We start from the raw sequence: 14,667 nt of genomic DNA, 5'->3' as shown, positions 1-14,667 counted from the left end.
TTCACTTTCCACTGCGACTGTTCCTGATGCCTTCAAACATGCCATAGTCACACCACTCCTTAAAAAACCTTCATTGGACCCTACCTGTCCTTCCAACTATCACCCCATCTCCCTCCTCCCTTTTCCTATCCAAGATACTTGAACGTGCTGTTCACCGTCGTTGCCTTGACTTTCTTTCATCTCAAGCTATTCTTGATCCACTTCAATCTGGCTTTCGCCCCCTTCATTCAACCGAAACAGCACTTGCTAAAGTCTCCAATGACCAGTTCCTGGCCAGATCCAAAGGGCTCTATTCTATCCTCATCCTGCTCGATCTATCTGCTGCTTTTGACACTGTTGATCATACCCTACTCCTTGATATGCTGTCCTCACTTGAATTTCAGGGCTCTGTTCTTTCCTGGTTTTCTTCTTATCTCTCCCAGCGTACTTTTAGTGTATACTCTGGTGGATCCTCCTCTACTTCTATCCCACTGTCAGTTGGTGTACCTCAGGGATCTTTCCTGGGACCTCTTCTTTTCTCCCTCTATACTTCTTCCCTTGGTACTCTGATCTCATCCCATGATTTTCAGTATCATCTTTACACTGACGACTCCCAGATCTACCTCTCCACACCAGAAATCTCAGCAGGAATCCAGGCCAAAGTATCAGCCTGCCTGTCTGACATTGCTGCCTGGATGTCTCAGCGCCATCTGAAACTAAACATGACCAAGACTGAGCTTCTCATCTTTCCCCCTAAACCAGCCTCTCCTCCTCCCCCATTCCCTATTTCTATGGATAACACTCTCATCCTTCCTGTCTCATCAGCTCGTAACCTTGGGGTCATCTTTGACTCCTCCCTCTCTTTCTCTGCACATATTCAGGAGACTGCTAAAACCTGTCGTTTCTTTCTCTATAATATCACCAAATTCGCCCTTTCCTTTCTGAGCACACTACCAGAACCCTCATCCACACTCTTACCACCTCTCGCTTAGACTATTGCAACTTGCTTCTCACAGGTCTCCCACTTAGCCATCTCTCTCCTCTTCAATCTGTTCAAAATTCTGCTGAACGACTAATATTCTGCCAATGTTGCTATGCTCATATTAGCCCTCTCCTCAAGTCACTTCACTGGCTCCCTATCCATTTCCGCATACAGTTCAAACTCCTCTTATTGACCTATAAGTGCATTCACTCTGCAGCTCCTCAGTACCTCTCCACTCTCATCTCTCCCTACACTCCTCCTTGGGAACTCCGTTCACTGGGTAAATCTCTCTTATCTGCACCCTTCTCCTCCACCTCTAACTCTAGACTCTGTTCCTTTTATCTTGCTGCACCATATGCCTGGAATAGACTTCCTGAGCCGGTACGTCCAGCTCCATCTCTGGCCGTCTTGAAATCTAAGCTAAAAGCCCACCTTTTGATGCTGCTTTTAAACTCCTAATCCTTATTCATTTGTTCAGAACCCTTATTTTATCATCCTCACTTTAATATTCCCTTATCTCTTATTTGTCCTGTTTGTCTGTCCTAATTAGATTGTAAGCTCTGTCGAGCAGGGACTGTCTCTTCATGTTCATGTACAGCGCTGTGTACATCTAGTAGCGCTATAGAAATGATAAGTAGTAGTAGTAGTGAACTACTTGTAGCGCCTTCAGCATGTTACCAGTAATCCCCATTAAGAAACCATTACAGTAACCTAAACAGTGGCCAAACTACAGACTGAACAATTTTATGAAAGTTTTCGACAGACACCAATGATCTAATATGCCATACAATTCTTAATTTATAAAATACCTTTGCTATTATGTTTCCGACCTGGTTTTTCATAGATAATGTAGTGTCAAGTTGCACCCCCAAATTTCTAATCTGATGGACAATAGGGATATTAGCAGAGTCAATGTTAAAAATCTTAGGACAATTTACCCCTTTTGTACCAGAGAGGAAAAGAATCTGAGTTTTTGAAATGTTCAATTTCAAACAATTTCCCTCCATCCATTGCAAATTTTTGAAAGGTAAAATTTCAATTTAACAAAAGTGTCTTCAAAAGAGTTCTCGACAGGTAGTACAAACTGTATGTCATCAGCATACAACTTGTATTGAACCCCCAAACATCTCAACAATGTACATAAAAGTAAAAGAAAAAGATTAAATAGAACCGCTGAAAGACAGGAGCCTTGTGGAACACCTGTCAAACAGACCAGAGACTCCGATTTTTCTGTTCCTTTGAGCACATAGAACTTCCTGTCTTTCAAAAAAGATTTAAACCATCTTAATATGAAGCCGGATAATCCGATCGATTGTAATTGATTCAACAAAATAGAATAATCAATGGTATCAAAAGCTGCAGAAATATCCAGGGTAACTAAGAAAAACTTAGTACCCTTATCAAAAACCTGTCCTGAAACTGTCTAACAAAGTTATTTGTTTCAGTATCATGGTCCTTTCGGAACCTAAATTGATGCTGATCTAAAATTTCATGCTGCTGTAAAAATTCAGCAAGTTGTTGAAACACAGTACGTTCAATCAATTTTGCAAAAAAAAAAAAAAAAAGGTATGAAATTGGATGATAATTGTCAATCTGTGTCTGATTGAGTTTTGAATTTTTAAGCAAAGTCTTCACAGTTGCTAATTTCAAAACCAATGGCATAATGCCCTCCTGTAAAGATGCATTAACCATTTGCGTATACAAAGGTAAAAACGGGGCTTTTAATGTTTTCACAACAGAAGGATGGAGATAATCTAATTTGCAAACTGAATTATTCAGTCATCATTATTTTTTTCTAATTGTGATTCTGATAGTAACATAGTAGATGACAACAGAAAAGACCTGCATGGTCCATCCAGTCTGCCCAACAAGATAAACTCATATGTGCCACTTTTTGTGTATACTTTACCTTGATTTGTACCTGTCTTTTTCAGGGCACAGACCATATAAGTCTGCCAGCACTATCCCCACCCCCAACTCCCACCACCGGCTCTGGCACAGACCATATAAGTATGCCCAGCACTATCCCCACCTCCCAACCACCAGCCCCGCCTCCCACCACCGGCTCTGGCACAGACCGTATAAGTCTGCCCAGCACTATCCCTGCCTCCCACTACCAGCTCTGCCACCCAATCTCGGCTAAGCTCCTGAGGATCCATTCCTTCTGAACAGGATTCCTTTTGACGAGTTATCTTTGATGCCCAACTTGCAATCACCCCCATTACAGCCTTTCTTGGTGAGTCCCGAAGGCCCGGCTATGGAGTTGCAGCCAAAGCTGCTGGAGTCCTCTGTAGCACAAGGGAAGATTCCTGGGACACAAGGGGGAGTGGTTGTTCCACCTCCAGATCAGCACACGAGAGTATGGCTCCAGGGGACACTTCAGCAGTTCTGGGAATGAGTCTTGGATTTCTTCTGGAAGAAGGTACTGTTTCACAGGCTTTACCATCTGAAATAGTTCTCAAAACCGCCTCGCCACCCGCAGCTGCCACTGGCAACGCTGTCCAGCTGCTGCTGCTTCTCCTCCTGAGCAGCAGCGGCCGCCACAAAAAGAAAAAAAAGCAATAAATGTTTTCAAACATCAAAGCAAATTTAGACACAGTTTATCATCACTTAAAGGATTATAGATTTCAATGGGAAAGGGATTATTTTCAAACTGAGAAACAATCTTGTCGACTTTCTGACGAAAACCAATAGCAAAATCCTGTGGAGAGAGGATCGAATGCTGACTAGGAACTAATGCTAATGACCTTACCATTGCAAACAATTCTTTTGCTGATGAATGAGCTTCAGCTATTCTTTTATTATAATAAGATTTTTGAACATTTGTTCTAAGAGTATAACAAGAGTGCAGCTGAAGATTATACTCTTCTAAAGTGGGGCAACAAGGACATTTCCTCCATGCTCTCTCTGCTCATCAAGGCTGACGCTTTTTCATTCTCAACTAATCATTATACCACCGTACATGATTTGTGCGTGATACTTCACGCGATTCAAAGGGGGCCATTTCATCTAACGTGTCTTTAACACTATTATTCCAATTTTCAAACAGACTATTCGCATCCTTAATAGAACTATTTTTTGCTAGTTTAGTTTCTAACATTTTTCTTAAATCTACTAGCTCATAGCAACACGCTTCTCCGCCCCCAACCACCCTGACCACCCCTGATGTTACAATCCCAATATCTGACAATCTAAAAATCCTAGGAGTAACATTAGACAACCACCTGACTTTGGATACTCATGCAAAAGCCACGACGAAGAAGATGTTCAACATGATGTGGGTACTGAAAAGAGTAAAATCATTCCTCCCACAGAAAACTTTCCGCACTCTAGTACAATCCACAGTACTCACCCATGCCGACTACTGCAACAGCATCTTCATCGGTTGCAAAGCCCAAATCATGAAAAAACTTCAAACCGCCCAAAACACAGCAGCCAGACTCATTTTTGGCAAATCACGATTTGAAAGTGCAACACCACTTCGCAAAAACTGGCTCCCTATCAAGGAACGCACAAACTTCAAAGCACACACAATGATCCACAAGATCCTCCATGGCGAATCTCCAAGCTACATGTCCAACTTGATCGATCTCCCAGCCAGGAACGGGTCCAAATCTTCTCGAACATATCTCAATCTTCCATCTTCCCAATTGCAAAGGCCTCAAATACAAAACCCACTACGCATCCAACTTCTCCATTATAGGCAGTCAACTCTGGAACGCCTTACCTCGACACAGCCGATCAACCAGTGAACACCTACCCTTCTGAAAGCTGCTGAAAACTTACCTCTTCAAACAAGCTTACCCAAACAACCCAACTTAATTCTCCACCAGCACTAGCCATACTCCTACCCTCTCCCCCATTACACCAGGGTTACCTCTGTGATACTTTGTACCAAACTTTATGTTCTCTACCTCTGTGATACTTTGTACCATACTTTATGTTACCTCCGTGATACTTTGTACCATACTCTGGGTCATCTCTGTGACACTTTGTACCATACTTTGTAAGCCACACTGAGCCTGCTATCGAGCGGGAAAGAGTGGGGTATAAATGCTATAAATAAATAGAGCCCTCTCCTCATTAATTTGCCCTTCTGTTCCCTTAGATGAGAAGATCCTATAGAAAGTTTAATTAAAACATGATCAGACCATGGGACTATTTCATGTTTCTTAAAAATACAAGTGCCAGATGGATAAGAGCGATCTAAAAAAACAAGATCAAGTAGATGTCCACCAGAATGTGTTTTGCCCTTAACATATTGAAACCAGCCTAATGATTCTAAAAAATCAGAAAAAAAATAATACACAATCATCTTGCATAATATTATCAAATTGCAAGTTAAAATCCCCTAAAATAACAGTTTTATCTACTGGTAAGTTTAAATCCACTAAACACTTAATAAGAGGAGATGGATCAGCTGACAAAATTCTGGAAGCAATATAACACAATAACATATTAAGCATAGAAGATGTTAACAACAATAAATCAACACCTGGAATCGATGGTGCCTCTCTTTTTACAAACGCAATACTCTCACTATAAATAATTAGTACACCCAGAGCCGTAGCGAGGGGAGCTGACACCCGGGGCGGGTCGCCGCTGCGCACCCCCCCGGGTGCAGCACGGCGCACCCTCCTCCCGCGGAGCGCACCCCCCGGAGCGCATACCTGCGGCAAAAGGATGGGCGGGAGGGCCGATCTGCCCCGACTGCACGTTGCTGGGGTGGCGTCGGCTCCGCGCTGGTTCACTGCTCTCTCTGTCCCGGAACAGGCAGAGAGGGCAGTGCACCAGCGCGGAGCGGACACCCCCCAGCGGCGTGCACCCGGGGCAGACCGCCCCCCCCGCCCCCCTTCCTACGCCACTGAGTACACCCCCTCCCATTTTGTTCAGTCTAGGCTGAGACAAAATCAAATAAGATGATGGACATAATTGATTTAAAATAACTAAATCTGATTTTAACCAAGTTTCTGTAACACACAAAATATCTGGTTTAATATCATAAAAAATAGGGATTTTATTCCTTACAGGTCTAGCATTTACTAACATAACTTTCAGAAATGAATGAGATAATTTATTCGTCAAAAATTGCAGAGGGATATCTGTCACCACTCTACAAGGGTGAGGCCATCTTTTAGAGGGGACTAAATTCCCATATCTTCCTATGACTAAAACACATTTTTAGTTAAAAGGTACTCACAGCCAAAGGCCACTCCGGAAAATATTTAATACTCACTCACAGGTATATAAAGCCCGTAACACACATTTGTTTTACTTCAGTTCACACCCTCTGGTAGTATCACATCAGGGGTTGAGTCAGAGATGATCTAAAGATAACCCTGAGGTTACCTAAATATCCTGCTTTTACAACCATTTCACTTCAGAAACTATCAGGCCTCTATATTGCTCTATCAAAGTCCGAGTCAAGACAAGTTGAGGTAAGCGGCGGAGCCAAGGAATGAAAGCTTCCCCATCTCTCTCTTTCTTGTAACATGGGAACTTTTCAAATAAAAAGTTGTCAAATAAGTTAAAAAAATCTTTTGTCCTCCACCTTTTAAGGCACTGCCTATCCAACTGGAACAGCTTTACCACAGGTAAGCAGTCCATTATTTATTTCTATAACCTTTTACTATTGCTTTTCAATAGCAACGAGCCTTTGCTATTGTTTTGGTAAACTAGTGACTCCACCTACTGCCACAAGCTCCGCCTACTGGCTTCAACCCATATAATAGGCTAGATCATAGGCAGCCTCGTATACCGTCTCCTGTTCTCAATCTAACCTCCTTGGCAGCACCGAGAAAGTTTACGCAGCTTGCGTCTTCTCCTCAACCAAACATCCCTTTAGTGAGCAATATGTACCTTTTCTGCCTCCAGTTTTAAGGCCATCCGCATACTTGAGACTTTGGAAAATTGACAGTCCAACCAATCAAACCTCTCGGAAAGAAGCGGGCGGAATCTGGAGGACGAGTTTCGAGCAAGGACTGGAGGTTAGATGAAAAGGAAATGGCTATTCAAAGTAGGCGGGTGCTGGTGGTTAGCAGGGTAGAAGGATGGTGGGATTTCTGTGTTTCTGAGGAAGGATTTTTGTTGCTGTTGTTTCCTTAATTGCACGTCAAACTGCTTTCAGTTCCTTCCTGTACGAGGCTGTTATGTAATGGTTTGTAGATGTGTGTTTATAGAAGAGTTAGCGGCATGCTTTCCTTTAGTTGAAGTCATGGAGGGTTGCTTTCCAGTGCTGGCAGTGAGGAGGCAGCTGTGCCATAGCTCTGTGCGTGTGAGGTAAGCAGGACGGGTCGGGTGGCGCTCTCCGAGCTCTCGTTTTTTTTTTTTTGTTTTGTTTTAATGTTATATCTGTGACGTGCGCGAGGGAGAGGGTGAGGGTGTGGGAGGCTGCTGCAGAGATCCTACGACCTCCGCCACTTCTTGCATGGCACGCTCTTCCTAGTGCCGGTTTATCAGGTACTGTACTAAGGACTTCCTCCAATCAATGCTTTCCTATACTGACATTCTTTACCCTCCCGCTCTCGTACACACAGTAAAATCTGCTCCCCCATCTTATCTTGAACACAAAACGGCCTTGCCCGTTAGACATCCAACAATTTGTATGAAATACAGTATCTATGAGGGAGAGAGTAAAAGCTTGTGACTTTTAAATTATTGATAGTTTGATTAAAGAGAGGAAACTTGTACTCGCTTAAAGTATTGATTTCCTTTCTCGGGAGGACAATAATTTCTGTACTTCATTTTTATTCTTTGGAAGGCAAACAAGTAAATGCCTTTATCCCTCCCTGCATGCTTTAAGATAAACCTCTTCCTCTCCACATCCGATTACTACTACTCTGCTCTGCTCCTTGTTGAGACTATCTTTTAGCGCTTTCTTGGTGACAGTATCTTTGGTTATTGATATTGTTGCTCATCTTGTACATATTTAAAATGTGCATTTTTATTTTATTCATGAATTTGTGTTCCAAACGTTTCGCTGTTACTGGCTTCTGTGTATGTTTTGTTTGGGGCTCGTTAGACAGGGCATCCGTGGAACCTTTCACTGTTTATTCTCCGTTATAGCATCGTGTAAATATTAATGGCAGTATCTCCCCCCCCCCCTTTTTTTTTTGGTTTATCTTTCCAGGCTTACCGATTACACTTCATTTAGCCCAAGAGGAATGACTACCTGAAGGAACAGACTTTCTTATAGCCATGCATGCTACCGTCCAGTCTTCCAAGCATCTAAGTTGGAATTTTTTACTTTCTGTGTTGCACGGAGAGAAGACAAGCATCCGTGCACATTTCTCAAGTTCAAAGTTAGGATCTTCTGCATAAATTTATGCTGAAAAATCTGACCTGTCTCTTGCTGTGCCAGGAGTTAGTTTGTTGCTGGAATCATGGCTTCAGTATGGAAGCGGCTGCAGCGTGTAGGCAAACATGCATCTAAGTTCCAGTTCGTGGCATCCTATCAGGAGCTAACGGTAGAATGCACTAAGAAATGGTAAGTGCGGCCTAGCTTCTTACAATTTGGTTTTTTTTTTTTTTTTTTTTTTGTGGATTAGTAAAACACATCTACCTAACCCCTGCAGCCGAGGTACTGATTTATTCCCATGTTAAATAAAGTTGCCAGCTCCTGGGTAGGGGCCTGGATCGCAGATCTGGTAGCTCTAATGTATAGTCCTATTAACTGACCGTTTTCCTGCTTGGGTATTTTATTATTAATGCCACTTATTCTCAGTATTATTACTGTGTTGGCTATGTTAGTGGTAAAGTGGAGTGAGTAGCCTAGTGGTTAGTGCAGTGGACTCTGATCCTGGGGAACTGGGTTTGATTCCCACTGCATCTCCTTGTGACTCTGGGCAAGTCACTTAACCCTCCATTGTCACAGGTACAAATAAGTACCTGTATATAATATGTAAACCACTTTGAATGTAGTTGGAAAAACCATAGAAAGGCGGTATATAAGTCCCATTCCCTTTCTCTAAAGTAATTCAGATCTTTGTGCATCTTAAACTTTGTGTTCCCAAAACTTAAAATATGTTGTGTTAGAAAGTGTAAACCTGATCCTTCAGATTAATCCGTTAATTGTGCTGCCACTGATATTTGAAAATATTATTGCTGGTTTTTGAAAAAAACTTAGAACTAGCTATGGGCAGACTGCATGGCCATTTGTCCTTCATCTACCGTCATGTTTCTATGTTTAGTTATCCTTGGATGGGTATAATAGTTTCCTATAACTAGATGATTCATCCTTGGAAAAAGGAAAGGTCAAGATGTTGGTTATAAAGTTGTCAGTTTGTGCTGATGAGCATATCATGTTTTAATTGGCTATTGAGATAGATATGTTTGATTTCTTGTGACAATAGGAAGCAGTTTTGTAGGCCATTGAAATTCAGGTGCTCATTTTCAAAGCACATAGACTTACTTACAAAGTTTCATAGAGCACAAAGCTTACCTGCTGGGAACATTTGCTTTAGACTGATTGTAGCCAGTCTAAAACAAATGTTATTTAGCGAGTAATTCACAAAGGAGTTTTCTATGGCTCTAAAATTGTTTTGTGTGTTTTGATGATTGATTTTGTAAGAATCTCCTGATGCTCGTAGTGATAGGGTGGATCGAATTGGTGGAGGGGTAGCACTGTATATTAACAAGAGCCTTGAATCAAATAGATTGAAAATTCTGCAGGAAACAAAACACTTCTTGGAATCACTGTGGATTGAAATTCCATGTGTAAAGGGGAAAAGGTTAGTGAAAGGAGTGTACTACCGTCTGCCTGGCCAGGATGAACAGACGAATGCAGAAATGTTAAAGGAAATTAGGGATGCAAACAAACTGGGCAACACAATAATAACGGGTGATTTCAATTACCCTGATATTGACTGGGTAAATGTAACATCAGGGCGTGCTAGGGAGGTAAAATTCCTTGATGAAATCAAGGACAGCTTTATGGAGCAGCTGGTACAGGAGCTGACGAGAGAAGGAAAAATTCTAGACCTAGTCCTTAGTGGAGCGCATGATCTGGTGCGGGAGGTAATGGTGCTTGGCCGCTTGATAACAGTGATCATAATATGATCGGATTTGATATTAGCTTTGAAGTAAGTATACATAGGAAATCAAATACGTTAGCGTTTAACTTTAAAAAAGGAGACTATGATAAAATGAGATGAACGGTGAAAAAAAAACTTAGAGCAGCTGTGGGGATCAAAATTTACATCAGGCGTGGATGCTGTTCAAAAACACCATCCTGAAAGCCCAGGCCCAATATATTCTGCGTATTAAAAAAAAGGAGGACGGAAGACCAAATGACAGGCTTGGTTAAAAAGTGAGGTGAAGGAAGCTATTAGAGCTAAAAGAAAATCCTTCAGAAAATGGAGGAAGGAACCGAATGAAAATAATAAGAAACAGCATAAGGAATGTCAAGTCAAATGCAAAGCGCTGATAAGGAAGGCTAAGAGGGACTTCGAAAAAAAGATTGTGTTGGTGGCAAAAACATATAGTAATTTTTTTTGTTTTTAGGTATATTAAAAGCAGGAAGCCGGCAAAAGAATCGGTTGGACCGCTAGATGATCGAGGAGTAAAAGGGGCGATCAAGGAAGACAAAGCCGTAGCGGAGAGATTAAATGAATTCTTTGCTTCGATCTTCACCGAGGAAGATTTGGGTGGGATACCGGTGCCGGAAATGGTATTCGAAGCTGACGAGTCAGATATGAATTCTCTGTAAACCTGGAGGATGTAATGGGGCAGTTCTACAAACTGCAGAGTAGCAAATCTCCTGGACCGGATGGTATTCATCCTAGAGTACTGATAGAACTGAAAAATGAGCTTGCGGAGCTATTGTTAGTAATATGTAATTTATCCTTAAAATCGAGCATGGCACCAGAAGACTGGAGGGTGGCCAATATAACGCCAATTTTTAAAAAAGGTTCCAGAAAGGGTTCAAGATGGTGTCTGAAATGGACATGCGCTGCCACACCTCCTGATCTCTAGTTAGGAACCTGGGACTTCCCCTGTACTTTTTATGGGGAAAAGGAAGGGAAAAACTAACGTGCTCACCTCCACGAGCCGTTCCGAGACTTCCACCATGAGACAGGCGACCCTAGATGAGATGGGGATGCGAGTGCTGGGACCCCCGATGGGCACTTCGATAAACCCATTAGAAGATCGGGAACATAGTATTGAGGGAGCTACGTTGAGCCTGCCCTCGATTACAGCCCCTCCGAGACCCGGAGATGTAAGAGTTGCTTCGGAGGAGCAGCGGTTTGGCGTACCCGATGATGGACAGGCCCTGGCTGCTGCAGCAGGAGGCCCCGTAGCAACTTCTTCTCCTATAGGAACAGCTCACTTGCGAGGACAGGATGTACATTCCCTTTCCTCTCATTCACGGGAATGCCCCCGGAGGCCAACAGAGGACGTCAGAGACCGGCTGTAGTGACTCTAGAGGTCTGAATCCAGGGTCTGAATTCTACTCTGCAGCAATTTTCCAACTCAACGCGAGGAGAGATGGTTGAAATCAAACAAATCCAGGAAAACTTTTCTGGCAAGCTCGCAAGTCACGTTGCCAAGATAGAGGTACTTGAAAATGAAGTGCAATCTTTTCAGAATTTTACCTCGAATGTTTCTAAAGATAAAAATTTTCAAACTCGGAAAATTGAATACTTGGAAAACCAGATTAGGAGGAGCAACCTAAGACTTAAATTTCCTAAATCACCTTTAGTATCAGCATTAGGAATGTTTAAGAAATATCTTATAGAAGTTTTGCTTATTTCTTCTGACCATATTCCACCTATTACAAGAATTCAATATATTTCAGGTATAAGAAATGTAAGGGTCTGTTCTCAACCTAATTTGAATTGAACTGAATTTCTTGAAAATTCATTGGAAATAATAACGGGAAGGACCACTGTGGTGGTGACGTTTGCTCTTGAACTTGATCGTAATAATATTCTCAAACTGTATTTCAGCCATATAAAAGATAATTTTCTAGGATCAAGAATTCAAATGTTTCGTGACATATCTGTTATGATTGGGGTCTGAACCCCTCTCAAACTTACCTCTTTCCTGGGGGTCAGCTTCTTAGCTGGCTTCTGTTTCTTTTCTCTGTCCTTCTGAGCTGGCTCTGTCTCTCTGTGCTGGCAGCTTCCAGCAGCATGGCTCTAATTGTTTCACTATACTGCACCTGTGTGGGTGGACTGAGTTACCTCTACCTCTCTTTGGGGGTACTGGCTTCAAGTGCTTCACAGTGTTGCATTGGTGTGGGTTGGGCCTCTCTGGGTCAGTGTGCTTTTGCCTAGGTCTAGGGAGTGTGACATCACAGGGAGGGCCTTGATAAGGAAGTGGTGTTGTTTCCTTCAGAGCCTTTACAACGGTGGCGTTTGCTTCTGGCTACTTGCTTTAGGTCCAGGTTAGTTTAGTGCAGTGTGCACTTGTGACTTGTGTGTTTGACTTCCCTGTTTTTCCCTTTTGTTACGGTGTGTAGCACTGCTGTTAGTGCAGTGCTGGAGTTTGGTGCTGGGAGCTCCCTTGTGAGTAAGTGTTTAGGAAGCACCTTTTGTTGCTGGGGTATTTGGCTTTCCTGTTTGTTTCCTTGTTTGCCCCGCTTTTCCTCATGACCTGTGGTTAGCTGCTGTAGCTGGGTGCTTTGGAAGCACCAGGGTGAGAACCCATGGTTAGCTGCTGCAGCTTGGTGCTTAGGAAGTACCAGTGTTAGGTCTGGCATTTGTCTTCCCTTCCTTTTCCCTTGTGGTTTCCCTGCACTTCTGTTAGTGTAGGGCGTAGGGGCACCTCTGTTAGTTTCTGTTGGGAGCACTGCTGTTAGTGGAGGGCTTGGGAGCTTTTCTGTTGGTGCTGGGCTTAGGAACACTTTTGGTCAATCTAGGAGTTAGGTGCACTTCAGTTACAGCTAGTCCTGGTCCCTGTGTCGTCCAGTAAGTCCTGCCGGCTACTCGAACCCATGAGCTCAACTCTTGGGGGGCTTAGTAGCTAGGTGCAGGTGAAGCCGTGTGGTCCAGTCCAGTGTGCTCCAGTCCCGTGTTCCAGTCCTGTGTCCTCCAGTCCGGGGGACCAGTCCAGTGTGTTCCTGTCCGGTGTGTGTTCCAGTCCGGGGGATTGCAGTCCAGTGTTCCAGTCCGGGGGATTCCAGTCCATGTGTTCCGGTTCGCTGGGCAGTGCCTGCAGTCCCTGCCGGTGTGCTTACCCAGTGTTGGTTGGTGGGTTTTGCCTGCTGCTGTCGCTCCTCGTCAGCAGCCCAATGGCTCACGTTTGCTCCAGAGCCCAGCCCCGCGGGCTCTGAACCTGAGAACCTGACAATATAGAGGGAAACCTCAAAAAAGAAGGAAAGAATTTCTGCAATTAAAATCAAGATTACTTAATTTAGGTGGAACCTTCTTGCTAATGTTTCCCTATAGATGTTATTTCTTTTAATTCCTTGTATTATATATTTTTTGAACCGGGTAAATTATCAGAATTATTTCGAGTAAGAGTACCAGATTGATTAACTATGTATCGGCTGTGCTTATCGTGGGAGCCTTCCGTCTTCTATTATTGATTAAATCAATGTTAAATCTTCCTTGTTCTTGGACCAATATGTGGACTAAATTTAGAAATAATTTTTCTTTTTTTTTTTTTTAAGCTTTGAATTTTTATTGAAATAACATCTCAAACATAACAACGAGCCATTGGCTCCAGCACATGACAATGCAACAATTTAATTTTTATTTTAACATTATGCTTATAACCCTTTTATCCCCCCCACTAACCCTTCAACAACTGATTCCCCCAACAGTCCAAACCCCCGTAAACCCCCTCAATATCTGTTAGATGAATCCATTCAGGTGCCTCTGGATTATACCTCCCCTTACGCTTATCAGTCAATTTTTCCATCTCTATAATGGTTTTAAATTTCTCAGCCCAATTACCTACAGTTGGCCCAGCGGACTTTTTCCAATGCATTGCAATAGTGGTTTTTGCGGCGGCTAACCCCATTCTCTTGAATCTCTGTTGCCATCTCTTTCCCCTCTGGTTCCCACACCCCAGGAGGCACCATTTAGGATCGCATGGAAAAGTAAATTTAGAAATTTTTCTTATTTATTTTAAGTGCATAATATTTCAGAATTGCCATATGTTTGTTATTACATGAATGTAAAATGAAAATTTAATTAAAAAAAAAGAAAAGGTCCCAGTGGAGATCCGGTGAGTCTGACGTTGGTGCCGGGCAAAATGGTAGAGACTATTAAGAACAAAATTACAGAGCATATTCAAAAGCATGGATTAATGAGACAAACCAGCTTATTTTCGAAAGAGAAAGACACCCATATTTTGACCCAAATCGGGAGATAGGTGTCTTTCTCCCAGTGGGCGTCCAAATCGGTATAATCGCAAGCCGATTTTGGACGTCAACTGCAATCTGTCGCGGAAACGGCCAAAGTTGACGGAGGCGTGGTGAAGGCGGGACTGGGGCGCGAATTTGGGTCACTTTTTGGACCCTTTTTTTTTTTTTCACGAACAGTCCCAAAAAAGTGCCCTAAATGACCAGATGACCACCGGAGGGAATCGGGGATGACCACCCCTGACTCCCCCAGTGGTCACTAACCCCCTCCCACCCAAAAAAAACCAACTTTAAAACCTTTTTTTTTTTCCAGCCTGTATGCCAGCCTCAAATGTCATACCCAGCTCCATCACAGCAGTATGCAGGTCCCTGGAGCAGTTTTAGTGGGTGCAGTGGA

The 14,667-nt window shown here is 42.9% G+C and overlaps 1 protein-coding gene across 1 annotated transcript in view; it reads left to right on the top strand.

Moving 5' to 3' along the window:
- The first annotated feature begins 7,005 nt into the window (after nt 1-7,005).
- EHBP1 (EH domain binding protein 1) overlaps nt 7,006-14,667 on the top strand; it is a 763,964-nt gene continuing 756,302 nt past the window's right edge. Inside the window, 2 exon segments of the mRNA XM_030196160.1 lie at nt 7,006-7,240; nt 8,091-8,447. Of these exon segments, the coding sequence (XP_030052020.1) occupies nt 8,344-8,447 (104 nt within the window). The 5' untranslated portion in view covers nt 7,006-7,240; nt 8,091-8,343.

This window comes from Microcaecilia unicolor, chromosome 3 (genome assembly GCF_901765095.1).
Source record: "Microcaecilia unicolor chromosome 3, aMicUni1.1, whole genome shotgun sequence".
Taxonomy (NCBI): Eukaryota; Metazoa; Chordata; class Amphibia; order Gymnophiona; family Siphonopidae; genus Microcaecilia; species Microcaecilia unicolor.
Note: the sequence above shows the minus strand (reverse complement) of the source record. Positions and strands in the feature narration are given on the sequence as shown.